Below are 27956 nucleotides of genomic sequence, written 5' to 3'. Positions count from 1 at the left end.
ACAAACTTTACCTGTGTTGCTGTACTCTGCAAAGGCTGTTGCTGCATCATGTGCTGAGTACTAATATGCCCAGTGTTCATTCCGCCTTGAATCTGATTAGCCTGAACAACTTGACCTTGCATGTTTATTGGCGTAAGATGCTGAATGTTAGAAGAGTTCCCAGAAGTGAGCTGCACAGAACCAAAGTTTAATCCAGGAGTTGATTGCTGCAAAAACATCTTTAAGGAAATCCACAAATTAGTTTGTTTAAAACAAACTACTGATTGTTTAGAGTACTACTAAAAAATTTTAATACAATACCTTTGAAAAACAATTAAAGACAGAAATATTGTTTAATTGTAGGTGTCAGAGGCTTTATGAGTGTACTATAAGCAATGGATAATGCATGATTAAAACCTCCTTCACATACCAGTTTCATTCTGGAATAACGCCATTCAATATTTAACAGAGATACAGTAATGCTACTCTGGTGTGAAGAGAATTAGATCCCTACATATTTAGTTTAAGGTTTGCAATTACACAGAAGCACAAAGACAACTTGTACAAAATTTTGAAAAAGACAACATTAATTAGAAACTTCGTTTCTCTTTCCAGTGTCTCCAGCAGTTTAGTGAAATGAAGTCAATGATGGGAAAATAATCTTATAACTGACAGACCCAAATACTATACATAATTTCTTCCCTGGAAATTGACTGTCTGTAGCAACAATCTATAAGGCAGGGCTTTCCCAATATTATCCATTTTGACTAGACAGCATACAGAAAGTCATTTAAATCCTTAGTCCTTACTCAGAAGTCAGTGTTAATCCAACTGTAACTCACCTGAAGCCCTTGACCATGGACCATTTGAAGCTGTTCTTGAATCTTACGCAACTCCTCTTGCTGCCGATGAATATTTGCCTCTATCATTCGTGTTCTTTGCTCCAACTGGTCCTTTAGGTGCTGCATGGCTCCCAACTGGGCTGAAAACTGGAACATAGGCTGCAGAGCCATGTATAGGTTAAAAGAGTTTGAATCAGAAACAGACAAACTTGACCTACAAAAGGTAAATCATCCCTTCCTAGTAGCAATGGGAACCAAGCCCTATCTAGTAACGTGCTACGGTTTGTTGTCTATCACAATCTCCAGGAAAGTGGTGCCCAAACTTTTCCTCTCACGCCCCCCTTACCAGTAATGGAGCCTGTCTGTGCCCCCTCCATTACTGCACAATTGGCCCAGCAGAGGAGGTTGGCCTGAAGGTGGAGCTGGGGGCATAACTGAGGATAGGGGAGGAGCTGGGGCTTGAGGGGAGCTGGCCTGGGGGCGGAGATGGAATGAGGGCAGGGCAGAGCATGGGGCGGACTGGACCTGCATCTGGGGCTAGAGCTGGGGGCAGAGTGGAGCTGTGACTGAGGTTGAAGCTGGGCTGGGGGCAGGGCAGGAGGCGGAGTGGAGTTGCAGCTGGGGCCGGAGCTGGGCTGTGGATAAAGCAGGAGGCAGAGCAGAGCTGTGGCTAGGGCAGAGCAGGAAGCAGAGTGGAGCTGTGGCTGGATCAAAGCTGGTCGGGGGGCAGAACAGGGCTGGGTGGTGCTCTATCCCCATCCTTTGTGCAGGGCCCCACCAAAACGTTTCTCCACCCCAGCCCCCCAGGAGGGGGTACATCCGACAGTTTGGGGAGCACTTCTCTAGGCACAATTACTTAGTTGTGAAAAGTTCTGAGATTGACGCATACATTTAATGTTTAGAGAACTCTCAACAAAATAACCCAAACAAACAAAAGGCACCCACAAACACACAGCTGCCCTACACCCAGGTCAACCTCTCAGCAAAAAGCCTGAGCAATTAGATGGGTTTACTTACAATGTAGCCTGAAGACACAAAACCTCAGCTGTATAGCTCTAGGTACTGTCAGCATCAGCTAACTTTAACTGTCAGGACAGGGCATGGAGGATACAGTCTCGCAGATAACCAGAACAAAAGCCATATAGGCTATTGCCATGCCAGTACATTGTGCATCTCCCCTCCTTCCTGCCAGAGCATATACTCAATATTGATCTGATTTTATACTTACGGCTGGATTTTTAAAACGGATTTTAACTTTTAACAGTGACAATTTATGTCATTTGGACATTTAAGGATCTGATAGCAATTCAGGTACTTCAGTTTGCACTAAATAAACAATGACAACAATTATTTGCATCCAACAAAATTGGCTAAAAATCAATTGTTACACTCATTTTGGGAGAAGTTTATCTTAATTAGGCACAAGAGAGAATGCAAGTAAAGATGACTTTGCATAAAATAGACTTCCATCACATGTGCATCCGACAAAGTGGGTATTCACCCACGAAAGCTCATGCTCCAAAACGTCTGTTAGTCTATAAGGTGCCACAGGACTCTTTGCTGCTTTTTCATCACACAGTTCAGTTAATGATAAAATCCTTAATGCGCTATTCCTAGATGTGGTTATTTGCTGAAAGAGCTAGTCAATAAATATACAAAACTAATCTATACCTGGGACATGCCTGGCTGGATCTGTAAAGTTGCAGGTTGAGACATCATTGGTTGTGCTAATGGTTGTCCAACAGACTGGGCGTTTAAGGACTAAGATTTAAAAGCATACCATAATTATCCAACAGAACTTGTCTCACACTAGATATAACTAAATTATTTAAGAGAAACTGTCAATTCCATGATGGCAAAACAGTACATTTTGTTAAAACACACTTTTATATAACACAAGGCCAACAGAAATCTGTCTACATTTATTCTAATATTTCAAGGGGATAATAGTCTTTAAGCAACTAAATGCTCCCTGCGATGTTTGAAACTGAAATATTGCAGTACTGTGAACATGCAGGAACAAGTGATTACATGGGGTATCTTTGTTCAAGTTATGATATAGGTCAGAAATAAGTAAGAATACAAATAGTGAAAGGGAAATGGGAATTTTAGAACTGTAATCATTTGAAAGATGGTCTTAGTAAGTAAAGATACTTGTTTTCAAACATTTTTAAGTTGACAGCATCTTTTTATTCCTCTACTAATTATCTCAAACCAACAATAAACCAGCCTCAAATCACAGTCAATGAATAGCTCATAGCTAAGGGCTTGTATAGGATTTTCTAATATTATCAGGGTTTCAAGAACTATATGAAATTATTCCATAACTTTGTTATTGGATGGGTTCTACCTAGTTTATGAAAAATTGTATGAGAAAGAAAGCACAGATTTATGCATGTTGTAACATGCATGTTTATACATGCTGTCTTGGCCCTTTAAGGGCTAGAGGTCTGGAGACAGTCATCTCTAGTTAATAAGGAAGCACACCTGTGGAGCAAGGACCAGCTCATTCACCGATAAAAATGCAGCAGAAAACTGTAGAGCGAGAATTCTCAGGGAGACCAAAATGCACAAGAGAGGCTGCTGGGAACAAGTAGGCTCCATCAGAGAAACCTGGAACTTGGGGATTGAGACTACAGGTCGAAAAGGTCTGGAAGTGACCTGATAATGGGGTAAACCAATGAACTTGAGGAAGGACTTGAGAATTTTATTTTGAATGTTTATTAATTTAATAAACCAGACCCCAAGGAGGTGTATGAATAGACAAAAGTGTTTGAGACTTACTCAAGAAGCCCCTTGAAAGGGGACACTGAGGCAGGGGTCCAATTTCAGGCTTGTCCGAAGGCCCTGATGGGGGTCATGGGAGGCGACCACCCAGTGAACACATGCTTAACTATATGTAGGGCCCTGATAAATTCACAGCCATGAAAAATGCATCATGGACCATGAAATCTCATTTCCCCCAAGAAACTGGCTACCACAGGGAAGGTGGGCTCCTACTGTGCGCTGGGCTTCAGATACTAGTCCTGGCAGGGCTGAGCCTTCCTCCTCCCCTGCAGGGGCCACCCCCAGGGCTGGGTCAGACCCAACTCTAGGAACCTCCCCTGGCTGCAGGAAGCTCCACAGCTGCTGGCTGGGAGTCCAGCTCTGAAAGTAGTGCTGAAGGAAGGGTGGCACACTCCTGGAGATGGGTTTGACCTAGCTTCAGGAAGGGGAAGAGGAAGTCCCATCCCACCCTAGCCCCACTAGGACTAGCAGCTGGAGCCCAGTGCATGATAGGAGACCCTGGTGGTAGTGCCCCCAGTCCTGCCCCTCCCCAGCTCCAGGCACAGTGCTCAGGGGCTAAAGGGGCCTTGAGCTGGCTGTGTGTGGGAGGAACAACAGCACCCTCCTCCTCGACCACAGGGCCCTGGGCAATCACCCACCCATAATGCTGGTCCTGCTCCCTCCAAAAGCGACAGCCACCTCCATACCCTGCAACCCTCAAATCTGTGCTGCTGATGATGGCGGCGCTGGCTTTAGAGCTGGGCTCCTAGTCGGCAGCTCTCTGGTCGCCCAGCTCTGAAGGCAGTGCCCCTGCCAGCAGAAGCACAGAAGTAAGGGTGACAATCCCATGATACCCTCACCATGGCCTTCCTTTGGGTCAGGACCCCCACACTTACAACATTGTGAAATTTCAGATGTAAACATCTGAAACCATGAAACTGACTATTTTAAAAATCCTATGACCATGAAATTGACCAAAATGGCCCTAACTATATGCATGTGAGTAGTCACACTTAGTTTAACATGTAAAATTAAACACCTGCATAAGCGTTTGTGTAAGTAACCTTGATCATGCAATCTTAGAAATCAAGTACCCAGACTGAAAATGTTTTCACTTCCAGTTCAAACTCTACGCTTTAAGGGAAAAAAATTTAAAGTTTACTGTAGATTTAAACATTTTCATTTACAAGTGAAATAAATGGATTTTACACAGAGGCTCTCCTTTGAAGAGTTACCTGACTACTAAGTGATGACCTCCTTGGTGCAGTCTTTTCATGACCAGATAAGTTTTGTCTTGGAGGAGTGCTAGTGTCCATTGTCATCTTTGTTGGCGTTGCTAATGGTGATCAATGTAAAAGTGAAAACATATTTTGTTAATAATATGAATGATAAGCCTGATCCTGTAACTCCATATACAAAGAAGTCAAAGGGAGTTTTGCCTGAGTGAAAGCTTCAGGTAAATTTTTCAAAAGTACATTTCTGTCAATTGTATAGGCCTGATAGTATGAAATAAGATTTTATTTTAATATCAGATGTTTCAATGGGTTTCTACTGGACAACATTTAAATGTAGAACTCTCTGGATAAACCTGGTACCCTCAGGCTGCTGCATTACTGTTAGCTAAGTCATTGAGAGGGACATTTTTAAATTCAGTGTTTCATTCAGATATATTATTAACAGAATATTTTAAAAGTTTTAAAATGCATTATTTCAATAAAAACACAGCAAAAAAGGACAGATACAGTCTCCCCTTATAAGGCAATTATGTTTTCAATGGTAAGCACATACATGAAGGATCTGAGACTGCAGTATGCGAAGATTTCCTCGAACTCCTGGAGGAAGCAGAAGGTGTACCACTGTGATCAAATCTTTCCAATGCTTCTTTGAGGCTGACCGTGTTTATATGATTATCAGATCCGGAGTCCTGATTCTGAAGGAGTACAAATAAAAATCATTTTATTTGATGGTTCAGTACATAGACAATAAATATTTCAGTTGGCAAACACAGCTTAGCAAATTAAACAAACATCTGGGCCAATCAACCCGACAGATAAATCTGCAGAAAAAGTTTTGTCCTTTTATACTCTACAAGTTTAAGTTTATGGAGTTTCCATTGACCAGGTTTGTACCATGAAAAGAAAGGCGAGACAAAGTTATGAAAACCCAGAGTCCAAAGATATGCAGGCAAATCCTGCAACTCTGAGTTCTGCACCAGTCCTGTGTTGCTGCACAAACTTCCTTCCCTCTCCAGAAACATAACTCACTTCCTACTGCTGTGTACTCTATTACTCTCTTGGAGGAGCAAGAAGCCATGCAGGCATAAAGAACAGGAGTACTTGTGGCACCTTAGAGACTAACAAATTTATCTGAGCATAAGCTTTCGTGGGTTACAGCCCACTTCATCGGATGCATAGAATGGAACATATAGTGAGAAGATATATATACATACAGAGAACATGAAAAGGTGGGAGTTGCCCAACCAACTCTAAGAGGCTAATTAATTAAGATGAACTGTTATCAGCAGGAGAAAAAAAACTTTTGTAGCGATAATCCACATATCTATTCAAGTGACATCATCATAGGACCTAATCACATCAGCCATACCATCAGGGGCTCATTCACCTGCACATCTACCAATGTGATATGTGCCATCATGTGCCAGCAATACCCCTCTGCCATGTACATTGGCCAAACTGGATAGTTTTTATGCAAAAGAATAAATGGACACAAATCTGACATCAGGAATCATAACATTCAAAAAACAGTAGGAGAACACTTCAACCTCTCTGGCCATTCAGTAACAGATTTAAAGGTGGCAATTTTGCAACAGAAAAGCTTCAGAAACAGACTCCAACGAGAAACTGCTGAACCTGAATTGATATGCAAACTAGATACTATCAACTTAGGCTTAAACAGAGACTGGGAATGGCTGAGCCATTACACACATTGACTCTATTTCCCCCATATTAAGTATCCTTAGAGCTTCTTGTCAAACTGTCTTAAACGGGCTATCTTCATTATCACTACAAAAGTTTTTTTCTCCTGCTGACAGTAGTTCATCTTAATTAATTAGCCTCTTACAGCTGGTTGGGCAACTCCTATCTTTTCATGTTCTCTGTATGTATATATATCTCCTCACTAAATGTTTCATTCTACGTGTTCGATGAAGTGGGCTGTAGCCCACGAAAGCTTATGCTCAAATAAATTTGTTAGTCTCTAAGATGCCACAAGTACTCCTGTTCTTTTTGTGGATACAGACTAACATGGCTGCTACTCTGAAACATGCAGGCATAGTTAGTTGTGCCATAAGCAGCAGATTTCCACTGGGAAATTTGCCAGACTACCAAGGGAGCACATCATGAGTGCCTGCCCCTGACTTACCTTTCTGAGGCCCAATATCCTGAACACCTTCAGAGTCTCATCTGGAGGGTATTCATCCAGAAAGACTTCTGGATGCTTCTCAGAAGTGAGTGGAGGCCATGTGATGGAGCTATGCTGTCCCCTTTCTGCTGATTTCCCTCTCTCTTCCTCCCTTATCTGTTCCTTGTTTTTTCAGATGGAAGAGACTACATCAATCTTTGTGTTTGTATTTAACACTTTGGGGCCCCAATCGTAACTGGGGCCTCTGTATGCTATGTCATACATATAATAAAGCGAAAAATAATAAAGAAGAACTCCAAGGTCGTATGTTGTGAAGCAGTCACCTTTCCTACATCTTCTTAGTCATGAGATAATATTTCATAGTTAAAAAGCATTGCATTAGCTGTAGCAGCAGAGGATAAAAACTTTCCTACATTCTGATTAAAAAAAAAAATCAGATATACAGCAGTACAAAGGGACACCATATAATACCAAAAAAAAAAAGTTAGGAAGCTCACTTTACTTGCTGCTATGTCTGGAAGAGACTCTTCAATACCAAGTTCTCGCCTTCTTTCTGCTCGAACTTCTGCATAACTACAAAAGAACAAACCACATTTATTATACCTCGTCTAAATGTTTTTTACAATAAGGTCTTAAAATGTGACTTCCTCAGACATGCTGTTATGCTCATGGAATAAAGGGTACAAACACTCAGGAGGCTTCACAATGTCTTTGCAAACTACTATTAGTTAAATCTTTCCAATGTTTTAAAAACATCAGCAATACAGTTGCCAATTAAGAGAGCTTCTCTAAAATTAATAAAAAACAACTGTTACCTTACTACTGTGTGTGTACAGACAATAAACTCTGGCCTGGAATTCCACTGATGATAAGTAATATAGTAATGTGTTTGAAGCCAAATCCACTGCTGCCCCTTTGTCAGGAACCTGTAATAACATGACTTCCCTTTCCCGTATTGCATTACTAGAAGATAAAAAAGAACAAGACTTCTTTGCTTTCACATGTTATGTTAATTCTGTGACACAGTGGTAATTCAATTATTTATATTATTCACTAAACCTAAACTAAGAGATCTTCCCCTGAATCTGACTGACATTAGGACAATGACTAAAAACAAGACAAGAAAAAGGGGAACTTCTATGTCAAGTACTACACACAATGGAAGAGAAGGCTCTTCCCTAAGTTATATTACAAATTTTTTCAGCTACAGCAGCCATGATTTTGTAATCTCTTTATATTAGAAGGCTGTGGTATGAGATCACATCTCAGGTGTCTGTAAATAAATGAACTATAAACATTTTGCAGCAGAAAACAGTGGTCTTGCCACAGACAGCATCACTTGAGTGATGCAGGATTTCAGTATATATCCTGCCCTCTCCACACAATTCAATATAATTAAGAAGTTTTTCACATAACGTACAGATGTTTATTTGAGGTTGGTCTTTGTAACACAGAGTTTTGACATTTACTTACAGTGTTCGTGACATTTTGCCAGATTTTCTAGGTCATCTACATGATAGTAATCATAGCCTGATGTCCCCAGAACTTCGAATGGTAGATAGCCTATTATTGGAGGTGCCCTAGTTAATACAGAAGATAATGTTACTTTATTTTTACATATAAAAACAATAAAATCAGTCTCATTCTAGTTCATGTTTACAATATGTTCTCCAAAATAATAACAACAAAAACCCACACAAATCCCAACCCAGATTATGAATAGTTAGTGCTGATTAACGTAGTCTAAAGATTACTGCCAGATGCTACTATGTACTACTTTATTATAAGGAATGGCACCTGTGATCCAAGAACAGGAACTTCCATTCTAAGCTATGTCTAGATGTGAACTCTTCATTGGGTTCTTCAACAGTGCACATTTCCTAGAAAAATAAACAAAAAAGTCTCTCAAATCTGCTCAATTCTAATGTAGAAGCTCTTATGAAATTCAGACTTACTCAAAGTAGGCAGATAAATGCACAAGAACATAGCTTTAAAAGTTATTTTTTAGGCACTTTCATTGTTTTTATGTATTTAAAGCAGACTGAGCCAAAATCTGATTTCAATTGCACTAACTTTAAACTGGCATAACTCAACTAACTTGAGTAATGCTGGTGTGATATCAAAATCAAAACCAATATTTATGACATTGGAATACGCACTGAAACCAATGGCCTTTGAGGTTATTTTAAACTGTAACGAACTGCAAAAAAACTTCTCTAATATTGTCATCAATGTGGAGGACACTCCTAGGTGAAAGCAGTGTAGACCAGATGTCTGCATTGTTTTGGATCAAAAGTTTGTAGTAGTATGTAAAGTGGTACAGTCACATTGAAAGTTTCATGATCTGAGCACACTCAAGTGTTTACCAAGTGTCATAAACACTTATTTTCACTTGTGCAGAGGAAAATCCCAAACGTACCTTGATAAACTGAGGTGTAGCTAACCTAACTGTAGCTACAAAACAAACTCTGTCTTCATATGAAGGCCGATGGGGCCGCTGGATAGTTCCTTCATAACCGTTGTGCGCTGAGTTGGGGACTGAAGGAGATGGGGTGGGGGGAAGATGGAGAGGGAGAAGAGTTAGGCTATGGCTATACTAGAGAATGTACAGCAGCACAGCTACACCGATGCAGCTGCGCCATTGTAAGCTCCCAAGCGTTGCAGCTCTAGGCCAATGGGAGAGAGCTCTCCCGTAGACTTAATTAATCCACCCCCAATGAACAGCAGTAACTATGTTGGCAGGAGAAACTCTCCCACAGACATAGTGCTGTCCACACTGGCACTTAGGTCACTGGTGGCTTATTCACATCCCTGAGTGACATAAGATCTACCAATGTAAGTGGTAGTGTAGACATAGCCTTAGTTACAAAATGTGCATGGAGGCACGAAGTTGGCAAAACCCCCAACATTAACCTATTGTAAGATACTATAAATTTACTATGAATTATGAGCAAAGCTACATTTAAAAATACATAGATGTGGCATATAATTTAATAGTACTAGTCATATCCATGTTATCAAAACCAGCAAGGGACTTCTCTAACAACTAAAATTAGAGTCCAGCTACTTAAATACAGTCACGGACAACAGATGGTTTTAGGAAACCAATAAAAGCTAGAACATTGCTTCTTAATAGCTCTATTTTAATTAGCTAGATTATTTTCGACTACTTGTTAACAAATGGTTTTAAATTTCTGAATTTTTCATCAGGTTTTGTCATTTTTAGCCCCAATTAAGTCATTAGAGAAAAGTACTACAGTAACCTTTTTCTCTTGAATCCTTAGGTAAGGCGTTCTTTTCTAGACTTTGCTCAGCTCAAGATAACATCACCCAGTTTATTGATGCAACAACGCAGAGGCCCACTAATCCTCCTACATGATCAAGTATAGACAGCCAGCAGAGAACAAGTAAGTCGCTCCTATAGAATGTCTTTGCTTGAAATCTTTTTCCTACATAATACCAATCTGATATAACCTGGGTTACACAATATATCCTAATGGAATATTTTATTTAAATTTCATGTCAAAACTGGTAAGTTCTACAGCATTTAGGACTTTTCTGTCTCCTGTACTGTCTTCCAAATGCAGAATATTTATAACATTCTATTTGCTTACAAAACGTATAACAATTTAGGCAGCCTCATCCACACATTTATCCTTTGAGAGCTCAATTTATCTTATACTCTGCAGGAAAAACCGTGCAGTTAAGAGATAAATTCCCTTGCCCTTCCGATACCATATTAAAGAAAACAACAGCTGCTGTGGTTTTGTTCTGAGTGTTCTATGAAGGATAATTGTTGATTAAATCACAGGATTGAGTGTAAGGTGGAGACGTAGGTTCTAATTCTGAACCCACTGGAAGCCAATGACAGCTGTAGGTATTCAGTAACTCTAAAAAACATGTTAATTAGTAATGTACCTAGATATGGACTTAGGCACTTAAAAACACTGGCCTAAATTTTTCCTTACCTCATGTCTTCTCTTGTGTAAAATGTTTATTAAAGTGTTTTACAAACATTAACGCTCTTTAATGGAAGGAGTTATAGAGCTGAAAGGTACTATTTTTATTTTACTTTCTCCTGCTCAGACATTACTGTCTACAATATAATACCAAATATAAAGAAGTATTATTTTTTCAGTAATGCTAAGTAGAAACAACACAACCTGTATCATGGTCTAGTATCTTTCAAAATAAATACCAAAATATTTTAAATATTATCACTAGGTTTTCACAAACTTTCCTAATGTATAAATCTTTGGAAAGTGCCTTTAATTTTAGCCACATTACAGTGAAGCATTTCTTACCATTATTCAAAGACTTAAAATTTCCTATAAACTTTACATATTCATATGTAGGTGGTTCTTTTGGATCTATTGTTCCTCGCAGCATATGGCAACAGAATTCTAGTTGATTTTTTGCTGAAACAATATAATGAAAAGCAGCTTACATGATGAAACATGCACCAATAGAGATTCATATAAAAGCAATAATAATTAGCATACGTATTTCATAAAAGAGACAAGATAGGTGCGTTAGTATCTTTTATCGGACCAACTTCTGTTAGTAGAAGTTACAAGCTTTTGAGATACACAGAGCTCTTCTTCAGGTCTGGGGAAGGAAATCAGAGTCTCTGAACTAAATACAAATTGGGATAAGCATGTTGAAAGAAGTCACTTGAAAAAGAATTGTGCAATTTAGGGTTAAATTGTGATGCATAAGGGGTGTGATGTGAGAGTGTTACAAATTTTTGTAATAAGCCATAAAACTAGTGTCCCGGCTGAGTCCAGGATTTTAATGTCTAGCAGGCCTATGAATTTTAGTTCCCAGGCTCACGTTTGAAGGTACTGTGCTGGTTTTCTTTGAGGACAAGTATTAACAGATCAGATACCAAGTGACTGCTTTGCGAAAAGTGGTCTGATCATAGGTGACAGGGTGTTTTTATCTTTTATCATTTTTCTGCATGAGTTCATTTGAGAGCACGATTGTCTGTTTCATTCAGATAGCTGTTACCGGGGCTTTGATGCGCTGAATGAATACACCACACGTGACTGGCATGTGTAGGATCCATGCACCTCCTCAAGGAATTCTTTCACAATTAAGACACCACCACCCACAACTACTACAATCCCACTGACAGTCATAAGAAAAAAGAATCATCTGATTGGACCCCCACCCCTGTGGATGAAACCAACACTGGATCATTACATCAACTCCTTTATGAAAAGATACAATGAAATCCTCCACAAATATTACATCACCACAGTCTTCCTACCACCAAAAGGACAGACATGCTGCCTTTAAAATCCAACCACCAGATAGTGATCAAACCAGCAAAGAGGGAGTTGCTGTAGCCCTTAAATATGATGACTACGTCAATGAGGCCAACTTCCCATTTAACAACAAACACTTTGTCCAAACCATGGGAACAGCCATGGGTACTGGCATGGCTCTCCAAAATACCAACCTACTCATGGGCCCATTAAAGGAATTATATCTGGAAAAATGTACCACAAAACCAACAATATACCTGAGATACAAATATACTGATATTTTCATACTCTGGACAGAAGACCCAACTCCCTCATAGATTTTCACCACAACTTCAACCAGAACCACCCACTGATCAAACTATCTCTAAAACGCTTCCACACCGGCATCAACTTCCTGGACAGCATGATCAGATTCAACAATGGAATCGTACAAACAGCTTTCCACAAGAAACCCAGGGATTACCATATTTATCTCCAAAGATCTAGAAACAACCCCAGACTCACCAAAAAATCTGTTATCTACTGCCAGCCACTCAGATACCACAGAACTTGCTGTGAAGAGGAAGTCCAGAATACTCACCTAAATACACATAAAACTGCCTTTACTAAACAAGAACATTCCATTCGAGAAGTAGATCGCATCATGGAAAGGGCCATCCAAATCCCCCAGAGAACCCGCTTCAATACAGCAAAAACACAAACAAAAACACACCCCACTGACCGCACACCCCTAGCTCTCACCTACCACCCCCCACGGAAACCCGTAAGGCAGTGGTCCCCAACCTTTTCGTCTGGCGGGCGCCAGACGAAGGACCGTGGCAGCAGTCGAGCATCGACCAAAATACCGCCGAAATTTCGGCGGATGTCCAACTGCCAGCCAGGACACGGGTCCATTTAAATGCGCCCATGGGCACCGCGTTGGGGACCCCTGCCATAAGGGGTACCATCAAACAATTACACCTATGGTTGATGGGGACCATACCCTGAAATAATTTTTTCCTGAACTCCTCCTCTGATCTTCAAACAATCCCCCAAATCTCACCAAGCTAATCATCTGAAACAAGCTTCCTACAAAGCAGAGCTCACCAACTCAAACTGTCACCAGACTGCCAGAACAACAGATGCAAAACCTGCAGACATATCATCACTTCTACAATGATCAACACCTCGTACAATATACCTTTTAAAATTCATGGGTCCTAAACATGCTTATCACAACATGTGGTGTACCTCATCCAGTGCATCAAAAGCCTCAATAATAACTTTGTGGATGAAACCAGATATCACTATGGTCTTAAATGAATTCACACAGAAAAATGATAAAAGATAAAAATACTATATCACCTGTAGGCAGAAACTTTTCACAAAGCAATCTCTCCTTGTCTGATCTTTCAATACTCATCCTCAAAGGAAACCTGCATAGCACCTTCAAAACAGAGCCTGGGAACTTACATTCATAAATCTGCTAGACACCAAAAACTACAGCTGCAATAGGGGACACTAGTTTTAGGGCTCATTACAATAATTTCTAACACACCCCACCGCACACTATCCCTAATCACCTTCTTCAAACCCCCATGCATAACAATATAATCCTCAGTTGCAGATTTCCTTTCAAGTGGCTTCCTGCAACATGCTGTATCCCTTTTCCCTTATGCTTAGCAATCTGTCCCCAACTTGTATTTAGCTCAGATACTCTGATTTCCTTTCCTAGATCAGAAGAAGAGGTTGGTATAGCTCAAAAGCTTGAACTGAAGAAGTTGGTCCAATGAAAGATAATACTTCACCTACTTTGTCTCATATCCTGGGACCTACATGGCAACAACACTATCACAAACAACATATTTAATAAAGAATTTAATATACATGCTGCAATGGAGAAAAATGGCTTATGGCATTTTATTTTTTTCCCAACATGGAATTACCCAACGTAGTGGAGAGGAAACTATTGGATTTGTGTTTGGAAAGGCTCAGCAGCACTCACTCTCCATACTTCAGCTTTATAGAGAAGCCACAGATGAGCGGAACTCCTACTAGAGAAGTTTCCATGGACAGCTGCCTAATTGGAAGTGCCTGGAAGTATGATTCCAGTGGTGTATGACGTAATAGATCTTTATCGTCTCCAGCTGCTATGATTATGTGATAATAAATTATAAACAGAAATACTTTCCCTGTGTTTTGGAAATGTTTATGACATGCAATGTTATTCTGGTCACTGGGAAATTTTAAAATAAAAGATTGATTTACTTCAGAAAATAAAATGAATCATCTTTTTCCTTTAAGACCTATAAGTTTCACCCTGAAATCCCATATGCATTTACTTTCACTGAAACAGAGTTGCCCATATAAAGACTCTATGATAAGACTCCCACATCTACCAGATTTTTTAGCAATACAACTTACATTTTAAATATTCTTGTGTCAATGAATCACTTTCCAGCAGATGAGTAGAGAGTATTTTATAAATCTCTGAATGTTCCCCCTCTGGGATAAAATTAAATATACTCTGATCCACAAGATCAGACTGAAAAAGAAAAAAGATTTCAGAAACATTTTAATGACGCAAGACATGACATCTTTGCAAAGCCCACTGTTTTAATGTAAAGCAATTAAAGAGATCAGAGATGAGAAAACAAACATATAAAAACATTACAGATTCAGCAAAACCATCTTCTCAGGAACAAAATACCATTTTGCAAGAAGTGATCATCTCTTGATTGCACAGATTTTTGACACTGTTGGAGAGGTTACTTACCGTGTGCAGTAACTGGAGAACTTTGAAATGTGTCTCCCTGTGGGTGCTCCACATCAGGTGTGCCTGCACTCTGAACTTTTGATCAAGGTTTTTTTTGGTAGCAATGCCCATTCGGCCCACGCATGTGCCCCACAGATCCTCATGTCTGTACCAAGGCTACATTGAGGCTGTGCGGGTGAACCACCCTCAGTTCCTTCAACACTACAAAGTCCCACTGAAGCAGAGGGGAAGGAGGGCAGCAGTGGCGCACCCATAGAGACACACACTTTGAAGAACTGCAGTTACTGAACAAGGTGAGTAACCTCTCCTCCTCCGAGTAGTGTTCCTATGGGAGCTACACTTCAGGAGACTCTCCAGCAATATCCCCCCCTAAGGAGGCAGGAGATTTGGAGCAGAGTTCAATACAGAAGAGACTGCATTGCCTACAGCAGCATCTAATTGTGAAAGTAGAATGAATTAAATTGTAAAAATAAGAATGGATTAAAGAAATGTTGTATGTACCTTTAAGCAGAAATAAGAAATGTTGAAATACAGGTGCCAGGAAAAGAAACATTAGGCATAAACAAGGGTGCTAATGGCGAAACATTAACAGAGGATCGGTAATAGTTAGTAAGGAAATAAGATATGCATGCCTAGCCCAGGTAAACTTATCAGATTCTGCTTCCTTTGTTATCTTGTTAAGTACTGCCCTTTTATCTGTATAAATAAGATAGTTTGTGCCTTGCATGGTGCTCACATTATCTGGGTGTTATTGGCAGAGCGCTGCGCTAATAAAACAGAGTGGTCTGACAAATTGTGAGTCCTGATTCTAACTTTGACAAATTGGAGGTTACACCGAGATGGCAACCGTCTTCACTGGAGCCGTGTGATTCCTGACCATTTTTGTAGGACGACCGTGGCAGCCGGCACCTGGGCATTTGGCCCGAGCGGTCCTCCATTAGAGCGGAAAGGTGCACAGCCACAGTGAGGTCTACGCCATCGAACCTGTTGGTTCCCATTCTGTCGGGAAGGGATCCCGGGATCTGACATCAGGAATCTGGTCAGGTAATTATTTGTGTTTTGTCCGAACTGAGGACTGTCCTGTCTGTGTCTATCCATCTTCTTGTGGAGTGTTTGAGTCTGGGTGCCGTCTCCGTCCGGGGATAGGCCGACCAAGGGGTTCCTGTCCCCGCGGTCTGAGTGAGTGGAATCTGCACAATCGCAGCCGCACTGCACTTTGGGTAAAACCCCTGGTGTGAAAGCAAGGGCGATTGAGGCAGTAGCCTGTGGGCTCCTTTTGTGTGTTGCACTGGGCATCGCTCTGACGAACCCAAATTTCCTTCTTGTGTGATTGGTGTGTGAAGTCCTCCTGTATTGGTAACCAGACGTCTAAGTCGGGACTGTTCCCTAAATGAACGCCGGCTCATTTTATGTATTTAGGATGGGTCCGGACTCCTGTAAAAAGGGCCCAGACTCCTGTAAATTTCTGGAAAAATGGTCTAGGTTAACTCAGGGGGATCTCAAAACTCAGTGGCCACTGTTAAAATCTTGAAACGAAGACTGAGTGGACGTTTTAAAGGACAAATTCAGCCAATCTAGAACTAAATTGGCTAAAGGAGAGGTTAATCATTTCATGCAGTGGTGGCAAGAGGCAAATCACAGGTGGACAAAATCAAAACTTGCCTCTCTCAAATATTCAAATAATAAGTTAAAAGCTTTATTAAAAGCCTCCTCTCCCACCACCAGACTGAGCGCCCCCCTTTACCCCGTTCTCCAAACCCCAGATTGATCCAACCCCCTTCACACTCCCATCTCATTGTAAAAATGACAAAAAGCCCCTTGTTCTGTTCCCCTTTGTTGTCTGCCTCAGAAACTGATTCTTTAGTGTTCCACTACCAATTCAGCAAGTCGGGCGGGGGGGTGGGGGGGGCTCCTGAACTAGCCCCCACCCTTCCTGGTCCCTTTCCTTGAACATTTCTTTCAAAATTGTGAAATGACCACAATATCACTCACAAAAGGTTCATTGGAAAAAGCAGGATTGAGCCCAGACAAACAGGCAAGCAACAGATAAACTGAAAAACAGGTTGAAAGCTCTAAGGGAATAGTGTCAGGAATAAGAAAAGCAGTGAGTGCAGGCATGAACCCCTGGAACAATACTTAAAATGGTGAAATCTGAGGTGATAAAGGTGTCATTTTGGGATATAAACAAGTGATTTAAGGAAAGAGAGTGAAAAGTTAACTCTACAGATGCTGGAGAGAATTAAGCAGTTAAACTTTGTGAAAATGTTAAAAAAGGACCATGTTAAAGAGAGAGAATTATTGGTTTCTTTGCAGCCATTCTGAAGGGAAAATGGGCCCTTTTCCAGAAGAATGCCTGTAAATAATCCAAATATATATACAGCTATATAAAGACAAAGCAGTGTAAAAAAAAATGTTAAGGAAAAGAAAATGTGTATGTATCTATTTGTCTGTGAAAATATGTAAAGTTCTAAATCTAAACCAGTACATCTGGTTTGTAAAACTCCTGTTTTGTAGCTGTAAGATAAATTGTTTTTGTTTTTGTTTTTAATGCCACTAAAAATTCATTTGACTCTTTAGTTCAAAGTTGCAAAACTGACAGACCTTTTTGCAAGACACAGATAATTAGTGCTGTTTGGCTCTGGGATTTAGCATTTAACCCCAAGGGGTAACTTGATTCTTTATAAAAATTAAAATGTTTTTAAATAAAGACCAAGTCATGGCTGCAATAGGGCAGTCAAAATCAGGAGAATAGGTAGAGATTCTGGAGTCTTTTTGTTTGGTTGGTTTGGTTTTTTTGTACCAATAGCAGATAAGAGCTGTAATGAAAGAATAAGAAATTAACAGTGACCCTCTGAAGCAACAGCAGAGGTGAGGTACACAAAACAAAAAGAAGCTATGTTAAAAACACTGAGCCTTAAAATGGCTCTTTGTAATCAGACTGTCACTTTGATAAGAGTACATGAAAACTCTGTAAGAACAAAAGAAAAACAGTTACACCTTATGTAAAAATTAATATGGCTAATGTTTTTAAAAACTTATAGTATAGAAAGAATATGCATTTTCCCTAGGACATGTGCAGTGTATATTGTAGAAAGGGGTAAAAAAAATGCAAATGAAACGTGCTGCTAAATTAAAATCCTATCAGGGCTCCAAATAGAGCCGCAATAGGCTGTGTTTTCTTTTTCAGATCCCTGTGTGTTAAGACAGGGTCTCTGAGCTCTGCTGAAGGCTTTGAATCCAAAAGCCAAGCCTGTGTTGATGCAAATTACCTAACTGACAAAGAAAGGTGAGAACTGCCAGCACAAAAGAAGCTGCAAATAAAGAACATATCTGGTCAGCAAACAAATTGCCTACATAAAAGGCATGGTATAACAAGATACCTTTAATAGATTTGATGCTAATGTTACTGTTAATATTAAACATTAAAATAACTTTAATGTTAATAAGTACCCCTGTAACAACTTGTAGTGTGTATGATTTTTGGAAAAATCCTTTAAAGTAATATGGTAATGATGCTTCTCAGCGATTACCTGTGAATAAACTTAAAGCTTAACACAGCAGGAAAAACATTACAAAATTGGTCTGTTATATAAGAGGAGAAACTTGAGGTGCACCACCTCATGAATTTAATAACTAAACAGTGGAATAATTTCCGCATAACCCTTAAAAAGTAGAAGCCATTAAAACCTGGCCTGCCTATAGAAAAAAAAACACAAGAAAATATGGTGGTAATTCCTCTGTTTTGCCAGCAATCAGCAAGGGTATTTGTAAAAGAAAGGAATCTTTTAAGTAATAATCAATGCCACCCCAAAAGGGGTAGAAAAATGTTATTTTTGTCTTTCAGATAATCAAAAGTACTGTATAATGGGCTATGTGTTTGTGTTAATTCTTGGGGAAAAGTGTTTAAAAAGTGTTAGCAACCCACCAGAAGACAAATGTAAATGTAATGTAAGTACTGTGTTTACCAATAATCACATTTACTATTTGCCACGACAACAACAACAAAAAAGTCTCAGCTTACTGAAAGCACTAATTTAGCTCAGTTCTCTATCAAGCTTGGCATTAAATGGCAGACAGTTACCAATCATCTGTTAAAAGGTAAAAAGGTAATGTGAAAAACTGGACCATTTGTATTATACACACAGATGGGGACATGTTAAGAATTGCCACTACAGAAAAACATAACAGCTTACCACTGGTATAACATATTTTCTGGATGGTCTCCCACAACTACTGGCATACTAATGTTACTACCTCTAATTGTGTTTTTGGTTTTAAATTGTATGTGTTTAATTAAAATGTTTAAAATGTGCTGGTGGATAAAACAAATGTGTGCAAAGCTAAAGTCACAGGCCCAAATCACCTCCCAGTATTTTCTATTACGTGAATTAAATAAAAAGTGACACTGGCGATTAATAATCTTAGTGTCAAAAGGGGGATATGTAGAAGCAGGATTTTATAATGTCCCATAAGAATTAAAGTATAATTTGATTTCATCCTGCTAGCCACCCTTTTTGAATAGCAGAAAGAAATGACCGCCTGGGACTATAAGATTCCGTTTTCCCATATGCATTACAAATTGGGCCCTCTCTAACTCTTTGTTTTAAGATTTAGGTAGTAAGAGACAGGATTCTCTATTGTGTCTATGTTAAGTAAATTAGAGAAACACTGAAGGCCTGGGTCTCAATGTAAATTGTCTTGGTTATCAATTGCAAAACTTGCAAGGGTTAATTTGCAATGCCTTTTTGCTCGATATAAAATACTACTGTTTGTATTCTCAATCTATTTGTGTGAATGAGGAATGTATGCATCAGGAAAATATAAAGGTGTGAAGGCCATTCTTATAGCCAGAGTCAAGGAAGAAGTAGTAAAGAGACTTAAAGAACATCAAAGAATCACCAGGCACTGCTTACTACCCTGACGGCTGTTAAACTGTCTGGCATCTTAGAGTGGATACATGCTTCGCCGTGTATAAATGCACCACCCCCAGTGAACCAATCATCACCTCAGGAACACGCAGAGTCAATTGTGACTCCAGAAGAAGATGTAGAGGAACAGCCTGCAATACCTTACAATCTACGTTCTCCTAAGGGTTGCCAGAAGCAGACGACTACATAAAGCAAGGCCCAAGAGGAAGCAGTAGTGAGCCTAGCACCTGCTGCTTGGTGGACATAAAACTGTGACTGCAGTTCCCTCAGTTGAGGTTGTCAGAACCAGAAGGGCCCTGCCTCCAACATGCACCTCTGGTGGTGCCTGTTCCTCAGCTGTTGGTGTCTTAAGGTCTGGGGAGTCCACAATGACAATTCTTTTATCCAGCAGCAAGTGTGGATAGCTCAGACCCTTAATATTTCTAAATGCTAGGTCTGCAGCCACATCCCAGCCCACTCTCAAACTGGTGTTCCTGTCCTCGCTACCCATTCAGTTCCCCAGACCTCATTGGAGGACCTTGTCCATTTAACACAATATGGAACAGTAATGACACCTGGGAAGAGGCTATTGGCAGTTCCTTTATCCCACTTGGGGGAGCAATACACCAGGCAAAAAGGCTCTTAAGGTTACAATCAGTAGTTAAAATAATGGCAAATAAAACCAGAGAAAGTTTAAGAGCCCTGGCCAAAGAAACAGGGGCGATCCGACAGGTGGCCCTCCAAAACCATCAGGCATTGGACATAGTGCTGGCGGCCAAAGGAGGGACCTGTGCTCTCACTGGAAAACAATGTTGTATGTTTATACAATATCAATGAGGTAACAGATCGCTATAGCCACTTGGAACAAATCGCATATCTTCCCCATGTAGAGCCAAGTTCTTTATGGAAGTGGCTAAGTAACCTGTTCAATTTCTCTGGCATAGGAAACTGGTTGTTTCACGGAGCCCTGACTATCCTGTTTGGAATCTTAGTAATTTTTGGATATCTTCAGTTAATCTCCTGTTGCATCCAAAATGGTGTAAGACATGCCACACAGATAGCTGCCCCAAACCAGAGTGCTAATATGATGATTTTAAATATCACTGATGAAGAAATAAAGAACGATTGATTTGTGGAACCAGTAAAATTTTGGTCATGGCGTGAGCTTGACCAAAAGGAGGGATTATGAAAGTAGAATGAATTAAACTGTAAAAATAAGAATGGATAAAAGAAATGTTGTATGTACCTTTAAGCAGAAATAAGAAATGTTGAAATACAGGTGCCAGGAAAAGAAACATTAGGCATAAACAAGGGTGCTAATGGTGAAACAGTAACAGAGGATAGGTAATAGTTAGTAAGGAAATAAGATATGCATGCCTAGCCCAGGTAAATTTATCAGATTCTGCTTCCTTTGTTATCTTGTTAAGTACTCACCCTTTTATCTGTATAAATAAGATAGTTTGTGCCTTGCATGGTGCTCACATTATCTGGGCGTTATTGGCGGAGTGCTGCACTAATAAAACAGAGTGGTCTGACAAATTGTGAGTCCTGATTCTAACTTTGACATAATCTAGCTGTAGACACCAAGGCATGATGATTAGAAACCATGAACAGAGTACCAAGTTGCCATTGCAACTGGTACATCCTTAAGTAAGGCTACAGAAATATTTGGTGCTTCTGTGGAACGTGCTATCACTCTCAAGGGGCTGAACGTGAGTTCGGTTGTAACAGATGTTAATATATCCAGAGATATACTTTGATAACCTCTATTTTGAAATGACCAAACCCTTGTTTCTGTCTGCAGTGGATATAAATAGTCTAGGAGATCTTCTAAATGGTTTGGTCCTCTTTCAAGATAAAAGAGTAATGCCCTTGTGACATCTAGTGTATAGAATATAGCTTGTTGACTAGTCCAATGTTGTTTTGGAGAAAAAAATGGGAGATGAAAGGTTTGATTAATATGAAATTTTGAGGACACCTTAGGTAAAAATATTGGATGGGCCCATAGTGACATTTTGTCTCTGGTGAGACCATAAATAGAGGGGTCTGCCATTAAAGCCCCCCAATTCTCAAACCCTTGGGGCAGAAGTGATGACTACCAGGAAGGCTGTCTTCACAGATAAATCTAACAAATAACACAGAGCTCATGGCTGTAAAAGATGTTTCATAAGGCAATTAAGGACTAGGTTGAGGTCTCAGCTAGAAGTAGGATTTCTGATTTGCGGGGATTCAACAAATCTCTTAGGTATCTTGCTATGGTTGAGTCAGTGAAGAACGAAAAAACCCCATGGGTGTGTGAAAAGCTAAGTACCTAATGGAAGTGCTGCTAAGTGTACTCTAATGGAATTCATAGAAAGATCTGATGTTTTCAATTCCAACAGGTAATCCAATACCCTAGGAAGAGATCAAGTTGGCAAAATCTGACAACTGCTGTTACACCAAAGAGAACATCTTTTCCATTTCTGAAGGTAAGTATTTTTTGTGGAGTCTCTTCTACTACTTAATATTATGTGTTGTATTGCTGACGAACAGGATACCACTATTCTCGAAAACCACAAGGAGCCATGTTTGGAGCCTCAGAATCTGAAGGCTGAGGTGAAGTGTTTGACTGGCATCCTGAGTCAGTAGATAAGGAATGAATGGAAGTCACCACAGAGAGCATAAGATGAGTCTGATTAGACAGGAATACCAAATTTTATCTTGGCCACTTTGATGCAATCAGTACAACTCTGGTCCGATCTTGTTGAGAACTTTAACTGTAATGGCGTTGGTGAATGTGCACAAAGAAGCACCTTCATTCATGAGATGAGAAAAGCATCCCCTAACAATTGGGGATTGAGACCCCCTCTGAAGAAATACTTGATGCATTTTGTGTTGGCTGCCGTGGCAAACAGATCAGCCTCGGGGAATTCCGAAGCTAACTATTGTGTGGAGATCTCAAGAGTCCAGTTCCCATTTGTAATTTAGAAAGAAATATCTGTTGAGGTCATCTGCCATGACGTTCTGTATACCTGGGAGGCAAGAAGCTGAGATGACTATCTGATTGGCTATACACCAATTCCAGAGTTTTATCACCTTGACACAGAGAAATGGGAACATGCTCCCTGATGGTTGATATATTACATGCATGTCACATTGTCTGTCATTATCTTTACAGATCTGACTAGAGGCAGACAGTGTAGATAAACATTTCTGACTGCTCTCAATTCCAAATTATTGATGTGAAGAAGCTGCTCTTGTAGTGACCATTTGCTTTCCACCTTATTAGTCCCAGATGTGCCCCCCAACCTAAAAGTGAAGCATCAATGTTATCACTATGGTAGGAGGATTCTGAAAGAATGGGACGCCTGCACTGATGAGTGACTGCAGAACCCATTACTGTCAGTCCCCTAATCTTCCTAGGCTGTGCTTGCTTGATTTGTAAACTTCTTCAAACTGTTCAAAGCCACTCCTGTAGACCTCAGAGATATTATCTGACATGTTGCATTACAAAAATGCAATCTGACATATGTCCCTGCATGTGAAGACAATCTTTTCTTGTTAATTGAGGTTTGTCCTGGTCCCTGAGATGAGAGTCATTAGTGTGAGAAATTTGCTGGAAAGGCGGTAGGCACTGCCAGTCTCTGCATACAAGGAAGCTCCTATGAAGTCTAGGTGCTGTATTGGAGTCAAAAATGGGCTTTTCAAGGTTGATTTGAAGTCTCAGGCTGTGAAAATTAGAACACATCTTTACTGCTGCCAAGACTTCCTAAAATGATCTGCACCGATAATTCAGATATGGGAAAACGATTATAACCAGATGATGTAGATGGGCAGCAACTACCACCAGAATCTTTGAGAATACCCTTGAGGCAGAAATAGGCTGAAAGGGAGCATCCTGTATTGATTGTGCTCGCTGTTGATTAGAAAACAAAGAATTTTCTTGTGTGAAGGGTGAACAACAATATGAAAATATGCACCTTGTAGGTCAAGAGTTGTAAGCCAATCCCCTAGATATAACAAGGGAATTATTGCTGCAAGGGTCACCATCCTGAATCTCTGTTGTTTTACATATCTGTTGAGAGACATGAGATGTAAAATTGGCCTCCAGGCACCATTCTTTTTGGAGATCAGGAAGTACTTTGAATAGAATCGCCTTCCCCTGTGCTAGTACAGGGCCTGGTTCTATTGTTCCTAAACACAGAGGAGGTAATATCTTGCACCAGCAACTGATTGCAAGAAGGGTTCCTGAAGAAGGATGGGGAGGAGGAATGGGTAAAATATATATGGAGATATACCTATCTCATAGAACTGGAAGGGACTCCAAAAGGTCATCGAGTCCAGCACCCTGTCTTCACTAGCAGGGCCAAATATTGATTTTTGCCCCAGATCCCTAAGTGGCTCCCTCAAGGACTGAACTCACAACCCTGGGTTTAGCAGGCCAATGCTCAAACCACTGAGCTATCCCCAGATGTTATGGTTTCCAAAACCCATTTGTCTAATGTTATATTCTCCTACACAGTCCCAAAAGGGGAGAGATGACATCTGAGAGAAGGGAGGGGTAGGAGGTTGCAGGTATAAACCTCTGTCTGTCGGATGGTTGACACTCCTGACCACACCATCAAAACTGTTGCTTGGAGGACGTACATGGCTGAGAAGATGTGGCCGTAGCTGAAAGAGGTTTCTTTTTATAATACCTTGGTCTCTTGGCTGGGGGGTCAGATGGCCTACGATAAGTTGAACACAGGACTTGGTATGCTCTTTGTGCCATCTGACACCAATTACATCTCCTTCTATTATAGAAATATAAATCCCTAAGGATAACAGCATGGCTCTCGAGTCCTTTAAAGTGTGGAAAGATGTATCCATTGAGTCCACAAAGAGCTTGCCACCATCAAAAGGAAGGTTATCAATGGTACTTGATGGTTACAGATTGTTACAATAAGCTATAAATCCGGTGTCTATTCAGACCACGATTTTTAGTGTTTATCAAAGTTATGAATAGGAGCTTAAATTCATAACTTTGCTACTCACTGAAAATCATGGACTGAATAGAGATACTGATTATGGTTTATTGCAACATCTGTAACCCTTTAACAACCCCACCTTTCCTGCCTATGACTGGAGGTGTGTTAACAGGCAACTTCACCTTGACTGGTCCCTTAAAATAAGTGTTAACTACTTATGCTAAACAATCTGTTCAAATCTTGTGCTTAGCACTGACACTTTGAGTTAGTTTCCCAGACCTGAAGAAAAGGTCTGTGTAAGCTTGAAAGCTTGTCTTTCTCACTAACAGAAGTCGGTCCAATAAAAGATATTACCTCACCCACCTTGTCTCTAAGATCCTGGGACCAATATGGCTACAACAACACTGCATTAGACAACAGATTCCTCTTTGCTTTTGCAGTATTAGCATCACCTGGAGTTTGCATGTAACTCCCCTTGGGACCTGAAGTCTCCGTAGTCTACTTATGGGACAGTGACCAAGATTTTCTTGGAGATTTACTCCTTACATCCTTCTGCTTAAAGGCAGTTATCAAAGCTACCTCTACAGAAGATTTTGGTACCTTAGATGTACTTAGTGCTATGGTATTGCCTACATCTCTAGCAGTCTCCAATGACCAAGGTCCTGATGTGGACAGGGTACTAGCGGTACTGGAAGGGCTGCGAACAGGGTGGTCCTCCGCCCTAGAATCTAAATATGGGCACAAAGCTTGCTTCATCATCAGGACTTTAAATTTGATCTTGCACTTACTGGGGATATGTGTTATCTCCCAAACAGTGGAGGCACGGGGAATGTCAGTCACTGAATGGTAATCACCTCACTGCAGGAGAGGCACCATCTGAACTCAGGAGAGCGTGGCATTCCTGAGTAATATAATAAAAAATGACCCCTAGAAGGGGAAAGCTATTAACTGGTATCTAACTACATAGTAATAATTTAAAAAAAAATTATTTAGTTAGTTAAAGGAAATGAAAATAAAAGGAACAGCTGTTCCAACTACACAGACTATAAGATAACTAACTAATTATAGAGTGAACAGGCACACAGTAGACTCTGTCTCTGGCTGAAGGCAGTTGAGAAGGGCCCGCACAGCCCCATGTAGCCTCGGCATGGGACAAGAAGGTGTGTGCGACTCACGAACTGGTCCAGTAGGCACAAGTACAAAAAATCTCCAATCAAGGATGCAGGTGCACTTGACGTGAACCACCGACAGGGACACTACTTGAAAAAGAAATAAACGTTACTGTAAACACAACACAGATACATATGTAAAAGCAGACTGGAACCTACTGTCTTTCCTTTGCTCTGATAATTTCAAATAGTGAAGCACTGGAATCAAATTGTGTACTGTTGATTTAAAATATCAGTATATATTTTTGCCTCTTGGGGGTACCAAAGATTTAAAATCATCTTGAAAAACAAAAATAGAGGTGAGACAAGGTAGGTGAGGTGGTATCTTTTCTTGGACCAACTTCTGTTGGTGGAAGGTATAAGCTTTCAGGCTTCACAGAGCTCTTCTTAGATAACAACAAAGTATTACTGATACTGTTTATATGCACGAATACATGAACAAAATCTCCACAGAAGATATGTTTTAACAAGAAAAAAATTGAACTTAAAAGTTGTCCCTCTGGAACATTTTGGAGTTGAGGAAATATAAATTTTGGTTAGCTGGAAAATTGAGCCATTTACATTTTTCTCATTTTAAGACAAGTTCTCATTCTCACACCGTTCACATCAAAGATTAATTTTTTGCCTTGCAGAACCATTGGTAAGAAACTTCTAGTCAATGTAGATGTATTTTATAGACATTTATAAATCAGATTCATTCTGACACAACTATTTTTTCCACCTCAGGTTTGCAATTGATAATGAATTTTATATAAGCACTTTTCTCACTTTAAAACACTGTTAGCTTTGGTTTCAGAAGAGTAACACTCCCAGGTGACACCTATACTAGCATGGACTAGAGAGTAAATATACCAATGAGATTAGCAGTACAAATAAAGATGAATGAGATGCAGTACGAATATGACATATAAGAGTCAGCCCAATCAAGCAGCAACAGCATATTTGCTCCTGGTGAGTCCCGAGTTTGGGAAGTGATCAGGGTAACTAAAGATCAGTGGACAGTAGTTTCAAGAGTATCAAGCATGCTTCTCTTTAGCAGTCTCAGCTGATGAGTAACGGACTAACAGTAACAGTGGCGTCTGAGGAGAGTGTTTATTCCACTTTTCCAATTGAGGAGATTAAGATTGGGGACACATCAATACACAGGGAGAGAGGTGTTTTAGAGGAAAAACAGAGGTTTCAGGACAGAACATACATTGTCTGTGCTCCGAGTGCTTTGAGAGGTTAATAGTGCTTGCAGCAAAACCTAGTCCACAGACTAACACGGATATCTTACTGGAAGCAGTTCATACTTACTGGCAAATGTTCAAGTAAGGGAGTTACACTCTCAGACACATATATTATACTTCCATCTGTCATGATTGCTAAAAAAAAACCATCAAGAGCCTGAAATTAAACATAATGGGCAGTTAAATGAAAAGGAACACAGTACAATGCACATGACAAATCAAAAAAACCTATACTTAAGCATGAAGGCTAGATTGACTTCATTTTACTTACTTTAAAACCAATGAGAGCATGTGTTATCACTAACACCTTTGAATACCATTTGTACTATATCAGCTTTACCATTATCATTTTTCATATTGTTTTGTTCTCAAAAAGCCATGTATAATTTACGAAATTTCGGTTAGGAGATAGATCTAACTATTGGCAGGTTTGTTTCCCTCTTCTCCCACCCCTACACTACTAGAATTCTAGTCTTTAAAAAAGAACATGGAATGACAAGGAAGCAAGGTAGTGCTAAACGGGAATATGGAGATTGAAGAAAGGAGAAAATAATAATAGGCACAGAAAATCAGAGAGTGGGAAGAGGAAAAAGGATGAAGGGTAGAAAGAGAAGGAGGAAATGACAGATTTCAATCATTAAAATCTTTGACGTTCCAATTCTTTCCTAAAGAAACTCAGCAAAAAATCAATATTCACCACCTCTGTTTAAAA

General features: G+C 40.0%; 1 protein-coding gene across 8 annotated transcripts in view; it reads right to left on the bottom strand.

Annotated features, from left to right (window-relative positions):
* The window catches only part of CLOCK (clock circadian regulator), a 134205-nt gene that overhangs the window by 6862 nt on the left and 99387 nt on the right, over nucleotides 1–27956 (bottom strand). For 6 of the 8 annotated variants that reach the window (XM_050947525.1, XM_050947526.1, XM_050947524.1 and 3 more), the window contains 13 exons: nucleotides 27312–27401; nucleotides 14642–14762; nucleotides 11273–11386; nucleotides 9388–9506; nucleotides 8766–8848; nucleotides 8442–8548; nucleotides 7784–7931; nucleotides 7466–7541; nucleotides 5376–5517; nucleotides 4823–4923; nucleotides 2493–2582; nucleotides 822–980; nucleotides 12–218 (listed from right to left, as the gene is read on the bottom strand). In XM_050947525.1, coding sequence (XP_050803482.1) covers nucleotides 12–218; nucleotides 822–980; nucleotides 2493–2582; nucleotides 4823–4923; nucleotides 5376–5517; nucleotides 7466–7541; nucleotides 7784–7931; nucleotides 8442–8548; nucleotides 8766–8848; nucleotides 9388–9506; nucleotides 11273–11386; nucleotides 14642–14762; nucleotides 27312–27401 — 1557 coding nt within the window. The remainder of the gene's footprint in view (nucleotides 1–11; nucleotides 219–821; nucleotides 981–2492; nucleotides 2583–4822; nucleotides 4924–5375; nucleotides 5518–7465; nucleotides 7542–7783; nucleotides 7932–8441; nucleotides 8549–8765; nucleotides 8849–9387; nucleotides 9507–11272; nucleotides 11387–14641; nucleotides 14763–27311; nucleotides 27402–27956) is intronic. The other 2 variants (XM_050947532.1, XM_050947531.1) reach the window with 2 other exon arrangements.

The sequence above is a fragment of the Gopherus flavomarginatus genome, chromosome 3, assembly GCF_025201925.1.
Source record: "Gopherus flavomarginatus isolate rGopFla2 chromosome 3, rGopFla2.mat.asm, whole genome shotgun sequence".
Taxonomy (NCBI): domain Eukaryota; kingdom Metazoa; phylum Chordata; order Testudines; family Testudinidae; genus Gopherus; species Gopherus flavomarginatus.
The sequence above is the reverse complement of the archived record's forward strand: the minus strand, read 5'-3'. Positions and strand labels throughout refer to the sequence as shown.